The sequence below is a fragment of the Channa argus genome, chromosome 11 (genome assembly GCF_033026475.1).
Source record: "Channa argus isolate prfri chromosome 11, Channa argus male v1.0, whole genome shotgun sequence".
In the NCBI taxonomy this organism is placed as follows: domain Eukaryota; kingdom Metazoa; phylum Chordata; class Actinopteri; order Anabantiformes; family Channidae; genus Channa; species Channa argus.
Window position 1 is genome coordinate 5108634 of NC_090207.1, and position 16442 is coordinate 5125075.

At 45.0% G+C, this 16442-nt stretch overlaps 1 protein-coding gene across 3 annotated transcripts in view; it reads right to left on the reverse strand.

The window, feature by feature from the left end:
* Nucleotides 1-16442, reverse strand: part of znrf3 (zinc and ring finger 3) — a 63883-nt gene that overhangs the window by 19011 nt on the left and 28430 nt on the right. For all 3 annotated transcript variants that reach the window (XM_067521153.1, XM_067521152.1, XM_067521154.1), the window contains one exon: nt 10339-10461. In XM_067521153.1, the coding sequence (XP_067377254.1) occupies nt 10339-10461 (123 nt within the window). The remainder of the gene's footprint in view (nt 1-10338; nt 10462-16442) is intronic.

Here is a 16442-nt window from a genome sequence, read left to right on the forward strand (position 1 = left end):
AGACAAGGCCTGGTTCCACGTACACTAATCCCCGAATGTGCCTCCGTACGGTACATCATGTACAGTACATAACCAGCCGGTACACACAAGCTGATAAATTAAAGACTCTAAGACCGATTGTGTCACTATCCCTGCTGGAAAATCTGATGAAATACATCACAAAAACATCACAATTTAAAAAAAAAAAAAAAAGCTATTGTTTTAGGCCGCAACCATCACAAGTTCTCCAAGTCAACCTTTCTGTAAAGCTTGAATCTCTCTCCTCTGTGGTTCTTCTCTTCCTCTTCTTCACCTCATCTCCCCCCAACAGGTAACTACCCCTATTCCATTCCAGTTTCTGCCTCAGCACACAACCTAGGGTGGCCCTTCACCCACCATTACATAACCAGAATTATACAAGTGAATTGTGCTATGAAAAAGTGTGTGCGTGCGCATGCGGGCGTGCGTGTGGTGGGGAAGCTCAGAGGAAACCTGCCAGTGGAACTTGGCAGAGAGTCGGCCTCATGAAAGAGTCGAGGGAGGAAGAGAGGTGTGCAGGGGAGGGTTCTCCGTCTCTCATCATAAATCCCGTACACAGTGTCTCCTCACACACTTCATCTTCTTCCTGTGCTGTTCCAGCTTATTCTGCTGAAGTTATTCTTTGAAGCGATTGTTTTGATATTCAATCACATTTAAACTGTTAGATTGCAATTCTTTTGTACCTTGCATCCAGTTCTGAGTTGCATGAATTTCTCATTGTAACCTTCCTTCGTCTTTTCGTGCATTTTTTTTTGTGCTTTATGTTGTCTTTACTATGAAGACATAATTGATAAATGACAGACGAGGCTCATTCGCTGGACTCTGTTGTAACATCTGATTCTCTGAATATCCATGTTTGTCTCGCTTGTTGTGCACCACAGGCAACATTTCCTGTCTCTCTCCATGGTTCCATGTCTTTTGGCATCAGGCTCGGACACTTACACACACACACGAACACAGATGCAAACATATTTCCTCAGGCCGCCACTAATCAGGACATGTTTCAGCCTTCACTTGTCGTGCTGCCTACTACTCTGCCCTGCTGAGACCAGAAGCTGGAGCTGGACGAATGGACAACCGCTAATTAAATTTCCTCTGCTCTTCCTCTCTCGCTCTCTGCCATGTTGTTTTCTTACCAGTTTCGGGCTCCGGTCCTTTGTGATTCACAGGAAAATAAACAAGCTCTCCCACTAGGGACCGGATTACTACTTTTTAAGTACTTCTTCTCCATTTAGTGTATAAACAGGAATTGTTTGGATGAAAGTGACAGGAAGTGTCGGTTTGGAATGATTAGTGAAAACCCCACCTATTCTTTATCCATGGGAAAGGATGAATAAGCAAAAAAAAAAAAAAAAAGTAGTGATTACAGCCACTTTGACAGTGAATATTAATAGAAAGACATTTTTAAAGTTCTAATCTATTTTAAGGGACAGGATTGACTTAAGAAATCATAATGCACAGCTTGCAGTTTTTATATACATGGTAGGAAATGGCTTAAAAAACAAAAAGAAAATCTTTTTTTTTGTGCTTGTCAGGTCTCAAGGGAACACCTGAAAGGGGAAGAAACTTTTCCTGCTATTGAAATTTGTAAATTACCATATTTTTTCTCGAGATGAGAACTGTCAAACGAACGGAGGGAAGACAAAGTTTGGAGCAAGTAAAGACAAGTAAAACACTAGAGTTCTGCTCGCCTGGAGCAAGTCTCCTGGTTCAAAATAGATTAAACGTGATTAAAAGTGTTTGGCCTTTTTCCAGCTTTCAAGGATGTAGACAAAAACTTCCTCAACAGGAGGTTGGACAGGTTTAAGTGTTGCTTTAACACCTTACTAGCAGTTTCCATTTTCTACCTCGGAACCAACTAGAAACCACAAGACTCCAACGTACAGGTGCACCTGCTGCTGACAGCTGACACCACACACAGACTAAATCAATTCTTAGCAACATGCAGGCTTGTAACTGATAACATCATTACACCTAGAGAAACAAAGTAACCGTAACTATAATTAGGGGCCAACTGACATTTCTCACTTTTGACATTTACAGCAACATCGCAGCACTGTGAACATCCACTGTAATCCCGCGTAGTGAGCGGAGGCGTCTCACTGAACAGCCACTTCCCTGCTTCCTTTAATGCGTCTGCATTAATACGGTTTTTCTCTAAGCTCTTTCTGCTTTGAAGCTGCTTTAAGCGGACCATGTCCGTGCTTGCATGAATGAGAAGTTGCAGTAGTTGCCTCTTTCTTTCTCTTGTAATACTCCATCCTGCTGCTGGTGCAGGGGTGTTGTGTACCTCTTTTGCCGAGACCGACCGACTTAACATTTTCTTTCAGTGGATAAACATGTAAAAGTAAGTGCTGGAAAGGCCCAGAACGTCTTCGAAAGGAGGAAGAGGTTTTCTCAGACGGACAGTTTAAAGACAGTAAGAGCTTTGCCTTTTAACAAGAGAACGAAAGTAGTAATTTAAGAACAGCATTAACAGAGTAGTGCACCGTGATTTGACACTGCTCTTAATCATTTAGACAACGAAGCACAATCTAGCGGGTCCAGTTAGAAGGACAGATTTATGTTTCATAGTTTCCGCTGGCTACACAGATGCAGCATTAACACAAGGCCAATGGAAGTACTTTATGTACACAGAGCGTCAGTTGCTGCTCCAGAAGGTGGAAGTCACTCCTCCATGCACTCAGTCAGGTGACTTCGTCCATCTTGTGCAAAACGAAAGCTACAGGCAATTGATTTATACTCATGCGTCGATCCAAAGCAGAGGCTACACGGTAGGCCGTCGTGATGTGAGATGTGATGTGGGAATACCCGTAAGAACCCATACAAGACCTACAGTGTAAATACACGTAAAGTATAATACAAATCAAGTTATGCTGCTACTGATAGAAAGTGAAAGTGCTCCATTCATCATGAATAAACCTCAAAAGGTCCTATGAATATAAGAGTTCCAGGTCACCACTGCCGTTTAAAAAAAAAATTACAACATTTTAAACTAAATACTTTGCTGCCCACCGAACTCTTTGCATAGCTTGAAGCGTTTGCGTACCGTGCGTAGATTCGGAACAAGCCCTAAGGCTTGTTACTCTACATGTCACAGATGGGACTGGAAAAAGGTTTGCGTTCTCACACTGTGACATCTTTAATCTCGAGGCAAACGGCAACAATTCAGCGTTCACATCACAAAGTAACCCGTCACGAGTGCATGCTGGCATGTGCCTTAGTGACACCTTGCCGTGTTAGGTCATGCTGCAGAAATTGTTGGGCCGCGTAATGCCGCTCGTGGTGTCGCTCCCTGCTGCGTAAACACAGTTCCCCGTTGGAACGAATGAGAACGACAATGCTTTTTCTAGCAGACGTGATCTACAGTTGAGTGCATCTCTTCGCCAAACATAAAGTATTTTTCCCTTTGGCTGCGTCCCAGTATATGTAAAATCAAAGCTGAAACGTCTGTTGGTGTAAATTGGATTTGAACAAAGCCCGGCAGCAAGATGGTGCAATACTAAAGCATGTTTTCCTCATCCGGCTAATAAAACACCTCGTTGTTTGTTCATCAGGCTGGACGAGCTTTCTACGCCCACTACCGGATCATACGCACAGGGTATGCTTTAAAGGAACTGTACCTTTGATTTGCTACATTTCTGATGGTAATATTGGGCTTTGTACCCTCCTACATGTATTTGTACAACACATATATGTAAAGATAACTGACATCCAGATGTCTCCTCTTCATTTTATTGTTACAGTGATCTACAATAAACAATGGGTAATATCTCTCTCAGCCTCTGCCAGGTGCTTTCCCATTCTTCCCCTCCGCACTTCCATGTTTCTCTTTCTCTTCTTCCACTGCCATTCAAACACACTGTCTCAGAGCATGGGCAGCTCCACTGTAGAGGGCATCCAAAAAGCAGGATGCCATTTTAACCCCTGCTAACCCTCCAGCAGTGCAATCATTTGTATCAGAGTGAGCCATGTGGGGGCCAGAGGGGGGGGGGGGGCTTTGGTTTACAGCTTCCATGCCAGGCTGTGGGCCTGAGTCTTACAGACAACATAGCCCTGACATACACAGCGTGGCAGAGGACACAAGGACACACACACACACACACACACACACACACACACATTCCCCTACAAAGCAACAGGCTTAGACAGAGATGAAGAGAGAAAAGACGGGGCTTTGGTTTACGTGGGTGGATGTATGGTCCTATCTTTTCTGACATTTACTTTTTCCACGGCTTGTCTTTTGATCCTGTGCCGCTCTGTCTTCTCTGGGTGCTGTCAGACAGACAGGAGAGCTTTAGCTGTGACTGCTGTCTGGCTTTCAAATAACAATTATGAAGAACAAAAATCAATATGAGGGTGGAGGGAAAAGAAAAACAAAAACTCCTTCGTGGTGCTTACTGCAATTTCTTCTCTTCCCTCTCATTTCCTCTCTCTTTCTGTTTTCTCCCCTCGCATTCTTTCTCTCTCTCCATCACTCTCTCATCTTAAGTCCCCAGGGTTTCTTTCTTCTCTCTTTAAATAGGGGCCTGAGCTGTGAAGTCTAATAATGGTCATTTGGCCTCCCATTGAAAGCTGGGTAATTCGGCCCAGGGACGGCTCACTTTGAGCCACATGACACAAGGAGCTTCCCAGTGACCATGGAAACGAGCACAGTGGGACCCCGGGTGCCTCCGATCGCCGTGAAACGTGGTGAAGCGGTGATTTAAGAGGGGCACTTCTTTGGAGCGTGCGGGAGGGGGGGGGTTGGGGATCGAAGTAAGAACATGTAAGAGGCTTCCAACACAGCCTGACAGAGGGAGTGTAACGGACATGCAGAAGCGTAGAAGGAGACCCCTGCCTGGTCACAGTGGAAACCTCGATCGACACCCCATCAGGAAGAGCGGCCAAGATAATATCAGCAAGTTGAGGCGTAGACAAACCTGAAAAGAGAGCCCAAAATGCAGGGCCCCCTTTTTTTCCTCCCTTTTTTCTCTCCTGTCTCTGTAGCTCCTCCTTCCATCCCTCCCTCCATGATGCACCTTTCAAATGTGTGTGGTGTGTGTGTGGCAAGGGGCAGGTGGAAAGAAATTCAGAATTTACAGGATTATGCTGCCAGGGTAGTATGAAAACAAAAAAACACTTCAGTGTTGTGATATTATGCTTTTTAATACTGTATCAGTTCTCAAAAATACTACTGCATTTTGTCCTGATGACTCCTCTGACTGTGTAAAGATTAAAATTTTCTTGTCCGATTATTGTAAAATAAGATACACATTGTTTACAGTATCGCAATTTATCAATTCGTACCCACTGTACTGTGACACGTATCGTATCGCCAGATTCTTGCCGACGCAGCCCTAGTAGCGACGCTGTGCATTGTTTTGGTTTTTCAGAAGCCGCTGAAAATCAATTCATTTCTAAGTGAAGTGAAAAGTCCCTCAACTCAAACCAGAGAAGTTTAGAAAGTTTTCTCCAACATTAGCAACTATCATGCCACAGATGCCCCGATTTAAACAACTACAAATTGACTTTCAATCTGCTGCACTCAACAGAAGTAAGCCCTATAATTTTTAGTACAAACATGACAAAAAGTGTCTTATCAATATTCTGCATCTCATGGCTCAGCTATGAAAAGATTTCTTTTACAAACTTTGAGGAAGAAAAAATTAAACTAGCTTCATCTCTATCGAACAAAAGCCGCCCTTGTAAATCAATCACCATTGTGGCTCCACTGCAATTTAGCAAAACACTCCGAAGACTGCAGAGTGTAAAACTACAGCAATTTTCCTTCTTTCTGTTATCACGACTCTCTGCTCTCACTATGATCTCTGCAGAGAGAGAGAGAGAAGGGGGAAAAAAAAAAGAAAAGGAAGAGTGATGAGAGGAATACTGAGTCATTCAGCCGTCTGCTTCAAAACACAAGCTGATCTGACAGCCTGCTAGTTCTTTTCATCCAGACTGATAAACAGTGGATGAGCTAATGCGCGCACATGTACACGCATCAACAAATACACCCACTGATCAGACAGTGTCCCCATCCACGAAGGCCAAGATGATGTATTGGAAGTGGTCTGAATGAAAGGCCAAGATGCAGCCAGTTCAATCCAGTGTCAAAGCGTCCTTACTACATGACCCACGGCCTCACACCTCACTGGCATCGCTGCGGCCTCTGGATGACCTCCAGCACACACCTGAGTGCGTAAGGCAGCTAACCCGGCCCCCAGGCTCTGAGCCAGTCTCCAGCAATATCACACTCATGTGTCTGCTACCATTTCTTTCTTTTTCTCTTCTCCAGACGCACGCACACACCATCCTCGTAGCCCTTGTGTACTTTCTATATCTCTGTAATTCCTGTAGCGCACACACACACACACACACACACACACACACACACACACACACACACACACACACACACACACGCTCTGCAGCTCTGGCTAAGATGCCAGACACGGTTTGAGTCCAAAAGCCACTTAGCACCAAGACGCAGCAGCTGCTCGCTCTCGCCTGCTGTCCCATAGTGCCAACTTAAAGGCCGTGGTAGAGAAAGAAACAGAGACACACTCCTCTGCCCGCTCGCATTGTTCCATGGCAACTGTGGTTTTAGGATTGTGTTTGTATGTGTGTCAAACACAGAGCTTCCCACATAGGATACACTTTTTATGGTGGTGTGCCTCTGGCAAAAACTTTAAAGCAGCTAGGCTTTACTTCTGGGAGGATATGTCAATAAAGATCTAGAAAATTTTCTTGTTGCTCCAGTTATTTTTAAGTGCTTTGTAGCGGTCGGCCTCTGACCAGTTGTGCTCCGCTGCGATGAAATGTTGTCTTTGGCTGCCGTTTAAGGTGGAACTGATGATGGTTTAGAGACGAGCTGGTCAAGGGCAGCGCCAGGCCACACACAACAAGTACATACCAGGGAGTTTTACATGCAATGCCAGCCAAGAGGCTCGCTTTAAACAAGCGGCAGGGCCGTGTGGGAGGATGGGTCGCATTTTTCCTGCTGTACCGAGCGAGACACGGATCCCAGCCACCCACTTACCAAACCAGACACATTTGCCTTCGTCATCTCCTTGAGAAGCCCCCCACCCCACCCCGGCCTCTTTCCCTTCCCTCTATCCTCTGACTCCCACTCCTCGCGCTACCCGCCGCCACTCCACTGCTTTGCCCTTCCTCCCTTGGTCGCCCGAGTTGGAACTGGGAGCTGATGACATGAGAGCCGTGGCAGGATGAAAGGGGAAAAGCCGCGGTGCTAAGGCCCCGTGTGGCCACTGACACTGTGGTACTTGAAAGAAGAGATATCTCACTGGCACGGCGACAAAGACACCGACCAGCCTGGGCCTCCCAGTGAAAGCCAACGGCATGATTTCATGTTCCAAAAGAGTTGCCAAAAATTGCAGTGTATGTGTGTGAAAGTCAGTGTGGAGAAGAAGGGAGGAAATGACAACCAAGAATATGTTATTGACTGCAATAAATAGTTCAACGTGAGAACAGATGCATGTGTGAAGAGGTGCGAGCATGATTTACAACATCTACAAATGCATCGAAGAAAGCAGAGACTTCAGCTGGAGCTCCAGAGAAACTTGCAGCTATGCTCTCCTAGCACCTTGCACAGTGTTATCCTGGCATCACACGACAACCCAGGCAAACAAACCACTTCGAAGAATGGCTCAAACCCAGCTACAGAACAAAACTGTACGGATCTGCTGCTGGAGCGGCTACTGCTGTGGCAGTCAGCAGCCAGAGGTTATACAGTCCTGCAGCTCTCACAGGAACCAGACAGGATGAGGTTGACATGTGGACTTCAGAGGTCGACATGACCGGCCTCTTTTTCGCCTCTTCCTCTACTGCTAATATTTGCTGATGTCAGAAGTTCTCTTTGTGACAGTGAGAGCACTTTGCAATCACTGAGTCACACAGTTCATTAATCGAGTACATGTTACAGTCACTTTTATGGCAAAGCCTGCAAACAGAAAAATGTTCTCTGCAGATTTCTTTTCATGGGTCAAGGCAAAAAGCGCTAAATCAAGTAAAAGACCTATTCGAATGAAAAATACCAAAACCAAAAAGAAACTATACAGCATCAGGATCATATTGGTCTAGAATGAGGAATCTGACCAAAACAGCTGAAGCCTCTTCTCCTACTGTGGAGAGTCTAGTTACTTAGACATGACAGCCCATCTCTTTTTGACCGTCCTCAGTCACTTTCCACTGATTCCAGACGTCTGAATGATCACATGCATTAGACACTTAAAATATATGCAAGCCCCTTCTTCATATTCATCCAACACTAAATAAAGTGGGAAGGCTCATTGCTACTCACTGACCAGGTCCTAGGCACAGCTGGGGGCCCTGTGTTCCCAGACACTTTATATTTAGCCATGGATTAGAGTAAACAGTTTTTTCTTCCTCCTACAATTCCATTTTGCACATTCGCTTGGACTCTGTAATTGAAACTAAATTGAGCAGACAAGCCTCTCAACACTGTTGGTGGCAAAGCAGCAAAGTGGAGTGGGCTCTTGGGTTCAGCCATGGCCAGTTGGGTATCGCCCCCCCCCCCCCCCCCAAGCATAAGTAAGAGTGGGCAAAGTATCCAGAATGGGGCTGGGCACGGTGGCCTGGCTGTCTGGGGAGAGTAAGCAGACTGGCAGGGGGTAAACAGTGCACTGTCTGGCCTGGCAAAAGCGGCGGTGCCAGCGCTAAGCACCCAGCTGTGTTCAGGCCCCGCGTGAGGGTCTGTCAAGATGTAACAATGGGCTTTCCCCTCTTCTAATTATAGTCCTGGCTGAATAAACACAGAGGAAACAGACTGGTCTACATGTTAGGGAGGCTGGCAGAAGGCCAAAAGGTCACAGGACAAGGTTCCTGCCATCCTCATTACAGTGTCCTTTTGCAAAACATCAAGCAGAACGTAGAAAAAAACTGCCATCTCATTAGCACACTTCTTTGACTGGTTCCACTGAGCATAAGGTGTGTGGTTCTGCTCCTTGGGGCAGCCTCATGGCTCACTTGGCTACAGCACATGCCATGCACCCACTACATTCTGTATCCTTCACCTGTTTACTTCATCTTTCCCCATCTCTCTTTTGCCCTGGCATTTTAGCTCTGGCTTCATCACGTGGCATCCTGTCAAATGCATTTCCTGATCTTAAATAGCTGGCACAGGTTAACTGCCATATAGGCATGTTTACTTAAGCTCACCATAATCTGGCACCTACACTGCACACAATAGCACTCGAAGACAGACAGATCACATATTCATGTCATGTTGTAGCCTCAAAAATGGCCTCGGGTTAGTAGCCTCACAGAGGTAAAGAGTGGACTACAGAGGTCCTGTAGTACTTCCCAAGGCCTGTAGTTCCTCTTTACCACACTATCTACCACTAATTTTACCGTGCAATATGCATACTGTTCTAATGTTGCAGTAGTGATAAATGATAAGTTCAATTAGTTCGAGTTTCCTTGTTTTATCTCTGGAAGTGGCTGCTGCAAACTCCACCTTACCTCAAAGAACCATTTTCTAGCGGGTGAAGCCACCGGTGACAGTGATATATTCTAAGCAACAGTCTATTGCTGAACTTTAGGTCCGTTTTCAGGTCTCAGCAAAGAGATGCATCTGCTACGTAGCAGCAGCCACCGCCACAGAGAGCGCAACATTAGCATGTGTATACACCACAAGGGCTCCCTAAATTATGAATGGCTGCTCTCTTTCTGTCAGAGGGCCTTGCACAGGATAAATGAGACTATAGCCAACCAGCCTCCCCCATCCTCCAGGGAATGTTGGTACATACCATTAGGAGGAACACTTAATTAAACCATGATAAAATACCACTCCGAGACTCCAGAGGGATCTCGGCGCTGGAGGAGGGAGGGGGGACAAGGGAAGGATTCAGTTCACCCTCACCCGTTGGTGGGAAGTAGCAAACAAAATGTAAAAAACATTATGCTTTGTGAACAGTCTCTGTTACTACAAAAGACCAAATTAAACCATCTCTAGGTCTGTCTACAGAGCCCTCTTTTCTTCCTTTCATGCAAAGAAAATTCATTGCATGACTCAGGTCACCTACAGTTGCACCCTAATGCATGTTGTGCAACAAGCACATGCATTGGTCTACTGTTGAGCGTGCAGCGGTTCACTGCAGTCTGGACTATGCTGCATGTTTTCACTGGCCTCTTGGGAAGAGTTGAAGCTATTGCTTTATCTGCAATGTTTCCACAGCAGTACTATTTTAGTTTCTGCAGACTCACTCATGCGCATTAGTAGCAAAAAATAAATAAATAAAAAAAGACTTGTGACCAAATCTACTGATTTATGTACTCAGACCAAAGCAGAAAAATTACCTTTCCCAGCACGGTGAGACAACTGGGGTCCAGCTCTGGTTGTTCCAGCTTTACCACTCCAACCCAGCCGTACTCATAAAGGTCCTCCTCATCATTATTATTACATAGTCCCAAAGGATGCATCTAGAAAAAAAAGACAGAAGTGACAGATGAGCTTGAGCAAGTATATCAGCAGTTACTGAGTTTCTATTAAGCAGTGATCTATTTAAAAAAAAAAAAAAAAAAAAAAAAAAAAAAAAACTGTATTTAGTGGTTCATGCTCCTAATAAAAAGAAGCTACAGTAGCAAGCTGCCCCACCCGGTGCAACAAGTTTGAAAGGTCCGGGCATCACCGGCTTATAGATTTGCTCCAGGCAATGGGTGAACTGCTAACTTAGAACTGAACTAATCTCCCTTGGATGTCCCCGCCCCCCCAGAGGGAATATGACAATTTACACTATAATCCACTTATCAACCATTTTCCATAATGAAACACTTAGCTTAAGGGCTTTAGACATCCAAGAAGCATTTGCTGTGTGCGGACAAAAATCACGCCCGGAACATACCATGCCACAGTTCTCCCAACACCTCGAAGAACAGCACCAATATGCAAAACTGGGATTTGTGCGTGTTCTAAGATGTAATGAAGAGAAACAAATGTCTACTTAGGGAAAGATGGATTAAATCTATTTCTATTCTTATCGATGGAACTGATTAGAGTTGCTGCCATGTTGTCTGTGCACACACCGTAACTCAATACATTTAAACTTCTCTTGTCAAATTAAAAAGCGTATGTTGGATTTTCACATGCACAGTCTGATCAGTGTCACATGCACAGTATCACACCATCCCAAGTTGTCCTCTCATTATACTTAAGGCCACTAAATTGGCCCAGTTCTTTGTGCCAAAAGGCCCTGCAGAGCCAGCAGCTTGACAGTGTCTTTAAAGAAGATTAAAGCTAATGGATGGCAGGCATCACAAACCCTGGCATCCTCGCTGGGCCCAAAAAACGAAAGAGGTGGCTGCCTTCTTACTTGCAAACTAGCAAAATCGATTACCCTAAAGCATTTCCCTCAATGCATGTACATCACTTGAGTAGCTAAGCGTTAGATACTGTGTTGTAGAAATAACGTGATGTGAAATGTTGATCTGCTCGAACAAGGTTGGATTGAAACTGTGACATAGTCGAAAAATCCTGGATCCAGCTGACCCTGGCAACGGAGTAAAGACGAGGTCCTGTATTAGCATTAGAACTGGGCTAAACTGACCTGCAGGCCACTTATCCTATTAACCCACTGACCACAACAGCCTAATCAAGTAGCTTTGTGGCGCCAAGCCTTTGGCCGGCCTGGCCCCTGGGCCACTGTTGATGACCCGAGATACCCTTGTCCCTCTTGTGACACGCTGACCTTTGAACCCCACTTCACCACGTTGGAAGCAGGTTCGATGATCAGCAGCTGAGGTGGGGAGATATTCAGAAGGCACCCGATAACTTCAATGCCACAAAGCTGAGGGCTCAAGCCCCTGATGTGAAGGGTTTTGGAGGAGGACTTAGCCAAGACTAAGAGGTTAAAATGCAAATCAGGTGGACTATTGTAGAAATGCAGAGAAGAAATGTGAACAGTGTGCACTGTACTCCATCTTTTCCTTCTGCCTTGGGGATGAACTGTGAGACTGACATGAGGCAGCAACGAAGAGCTGATGCAGAATCCAATGCCTTCAAGGGATCCAAGGTTCGAGAACATTTATTTTAGACTAATGACATCGACATAAACTTTTGTCAGAGACTTTCTCTTAGCTTCGGAATTGCACCTTCAGAAAACAGAACACTTGTCCTTCGATCCTTCACTTCAGGCCTCCCACACAGCCAGATGTGAGGATGACGAAACATGAGAGTCTAAGCTTCGATTTTACATTAACAAAATGGATGACTCTCCCTACAGAGTAAAGGGGGAAAACAAAACAACAGGGGGGGTCATGAATCAAGCTCACTCTCAAAACACCTTTTAACAAATCCACAGCATGCAGTCACCATGTCCGTCTGCATTTAAATAATTCGCTGTGCAATTTCTTCAAGCTGCTTTCTCTCACAAAAACGTAGGCGAGAAGAAAACTGTTGTGCTCTGGATGACTAGTATATATTAGCCTAAGGCCGGCGGGAGCAGAGCACCTGCACAGGTGTATGTTACATATACATATGGTATAATAATTTCAGAGCGCGTTCTCTCTCAGCCTTTGGAGGATTCTAAACTTGAAGGGAAAGATAAAGATAATAGAACATAACCAAAGTCGGGTTTCCATTCCACCTGCAAAACCCGACCAACCCCTTCCATATATAATAGTATAAAGCCATGTGATGAAGGAAACAGGAGGGAAGTTGGTAAGAGGGATCTAAAGAGAGTCACTCTGAAGGAGGACTAGGAAGTAGAGTGCTGTTTGCTGTGTGGTGATGACCTCTCTCTCAGTCTTGTCTAACAGATTGGATGGCAGTAGGGAGCCCCGCCTTCGCCCCTGGGTCCTGAACACTGGGCCATTGTGCGGGGGCTCCGGGACTCCAAATGAGGCAGTGCTGTTGTTGTGGGCCATGTTGTTATTTTAGAGGCCGGCCATAGGACTATTATCTCCACCACAGGGATTTTTCTTTTTTGTCAGATGCTGATGTAGGCGTTGATGGATGTTGAGATAGAGAGACCGATCTAGTGAAGTGGGTCACAGCTACTGGCCGCACACAGAAAATTATAATGGGCACATATACAAACGTGCCTTCACACACACACACTAACAGACGGAAAATGACAAAATCTCTTGTGTTCCAACTGCTAGCTCTCCCTGCTAGGCCCCAAATCACACATGCTCAACCTACTGGAAAGACCTGGTTGCTCCACTTTTTTTGCACTTTGCGCCACTTAGCTGCGCTCCTTTTAGGTGAGGGGCATTCGGTGCCCCTGTAGTACCACAAGGGGGCGGCTCTTGTTCTGCCCTGCGTGTCCTGCCCCTGGGGGAGGCAGCCTTTCACATGAATATCCGCTTACACAGGCCACACTCTCAATGAGAACCTGGCGGCGATTTGAACTCCACTTGTCACTCAAGCCGACCACACCCCCTGTAACCCCTAACTCTGTTTGCAAAACCACCTGTAGAGATGGGGTTGATTCATCCATACTCTGCTGTTTTTTTTATTACCCATTAGGTGGCGACTGTAGATGAGAGGTCAAACAACTTTAAGCCAACTTCAAGTCCAATTGCCAAAAAAAAAAAAAAATAAATAAATACTTTTGGAAATTAAGTATGGACTTGACAGTAGTGTGTTCCATCAATTGAGTCTTGTGTGGAGCACTTGAATGCCAAGATATTATGGTTTTAAAAACAAATTTTTATAGTTTTATATAAATAAAAACGTGACGGCAAGTCACACTGTAACTGCCAAAGCAAAAAAAAAAAAAAAAAAGCTTAAATTGCTAAACTATTCATTCCCTCCCAGTCCTTCATTGTTGCCTCCACCATGATCAAGTGACCTGGTAACAGTTGTTAATGGGATCAAAACAGGGGCCTACTTCTAAAAACTCACACCATAACCTCCCCTGACCCCCCAGCCCCCCTTCCATTCCCTCCAGTTCTCAAAGGAAATCAAAATGCAAGTCACACCATCCAGTGCCATTCTTCTCCGTCTGTCTGTGACACAATTCGCTGAGCCTTTGATCCTTCAGCTCCCATCTTCTTACCACACCCACTTTTTCCTCTCTCCTTCCAAACTATTGGTGGCTACAACCGCCCCCCCATCACTCACATCCCTCTCAAACCTCCAGTGTCCCTCTTGTCCTCATCATGCTACACTGACTGAAACCCAACATGCTTATTGCCCAACATGCTTTTATTCCTTTGCATGCTGCTAAAATAGCTCCATTCCTACACTGACATGCACTGTACAAGGGCTCTGATGGTGCCCTGTGGTACTTGGCTCCAAGTTGTTTGAAGCACATCCCAAAGGTCACATAAGGGCCATGGAAAACTAAGCCAACAGCCGGCCTTCATTGCTGCTAGTTCTTTGTTGTTGGCATGGTGTGTCTTTGCACTAAACTGTGAACTGGCACTAAACTGTTGCTGGTTTGCTGACTGGGAGCTCCCCGTGAGGCTCATCATTTCCGAGATGCTTCGACCCAGTCACCTGACCGTAATAATCAGGTCCTTGTCAGAGATGCTCAGGACTTTCTGCCTACCTACCTGTCTTTTTCTGCAAATAACCACGCATGAGCATTTGACAAATTCTATGCCACTTAAACACAATGTAGTTAGGGTCTGATCATTAGCAAGTTTGTAACAGCTTTGCTTAAAAGGCCGCCTTCACCGATATTTAACTTGCTTCTTTTGGTTCTAGATTTGGTAGGACACGTAAATAAATGCCATTAAACTTCCCCCCGACTTCCCAACATTAAAATATCTCTACTTCTAGTTGAATCATCACTTGGAGGAACCTTCAATTCAGATTACGCCATCTCGCTGCTCACACTATGAGGTTTCTAACCATGGTCAACCTGCTTTTCCAGAGCTCCTCCAGATGACATCATCTGAACTCCTAATGATAAAATCATCCTCAGGGTGATGTCATCTCGAGCAGATTTTCAGGTAGAAGCAGAGAAATATTTTAATCGAAGGGAAATTTGAAAGAATTAATAAACCTTTACAACCTAAACTAAAGCCATAGAAAGCAAGTTACAAAAATTGTGAAGTTGCCTTTTAACTTTTGAAACATTCTTCAGGATGCTTTTGAAGTCTTTATACCTAATCCAAATGTCTTTATTGCAAATCCCTGAGGATTAAAAAAATAGGCAGAAATTTAAAAAAAAAATAAATAAAAAAAAAAAGATTATCCTCCTCTTTTGCCTTTAGCTCCACTGGCTAGTAAAGTCTTGAGAAAACCTATGCTCACAGGCTATCGAAATGCAAAATTCTAAAAAAGAAGCTGCTGAATTGCATGTGTATTTAAAGTACATGTTGAAACATGGCACTTAATGCGCTGGGCATTACAAGGCATGCTTGCTAAAAGCAAACCGAGAGCTGAAAACATCAAAGGCAAGTAGGCAGACGAGTGAAATGATCCCGAGCTAAACGGATCTATTCAGGATCAATGTACAGTGTTGCATGTGGCCTTAAATGTCTGAAAGAAATCTTTGCAGACCTCTCAAGTGCAAGCATTTTTAGATGACTTCCAACACATCCTGCAACAGGTATTCAGGTCTCAACGAGGACAACGTTCTGCTTTAACAATGAAAGCTGCCTTGTTAAGTGTCACAGGACTTTCAGCCCGTTTTGTAAAAGACAATTTTTTACACGACATTCTTTGTAAAATTAGTTAAACGATTAACTGCACATATCTGCTTTCATTCATTTCTTTCATGAACGTTGAAAGAAGAGCTGGCACCTATTACACATGCAAACACAGTAGAGAAGGAGAAAAACACGGGCACGGGGCCAATCCTAGCACCCACCTGCTTCCCCAGTGTCACACATGTGTTTACGTATCTTACGGTTTGAGTACAGGTGTGTGTGGACGGGAGCCTATAGTCTGAATCACCAAGGGCCAACTCAGTGGCATCTCTCAATGACTGTCCTCTGTCCATGAACTCATTCACCCCGGTGAAGTAGCATCCCACTTACCTACCCAAGCCTTTAATTTAGCTGACCCCTCCACTCTCCTGCAGCGGCCCTGCCCACTAATACTTCCACCAACACATTTCCCTCCCCGGCTCTGTGTACCAGCCCCCCTCGCTCTGAAGTGAGTATTGTCAACTTCCTGGAATAACACACCAGTCTTGCCAACAGAGGCGGCGGGTGTTTGTGTTGAGGGCTGTGGGGATGGGATGGCTGGGTGGGTATGTCTGATCCCAGCCCACAGACCAAGTCTCCCCTGGGGCCTGTGGTGTCTCTCAGAACCTTGTAATACAGTCAAAACTCTCAGAGCTGTTTTGGAAGAGAGTATAAGGGAGCTTCTTAAGGCCACGACAAAGTGGTATGTAAGAGGATGTTTGGGACTAGAAAAGGAGGGGTTAAAATTTTTTTCCAAGCGTGTCTTAAAACAACAGTCAGGTGCCCATGTTTTATTGCTGTCCATCAACAATAAAACAAGA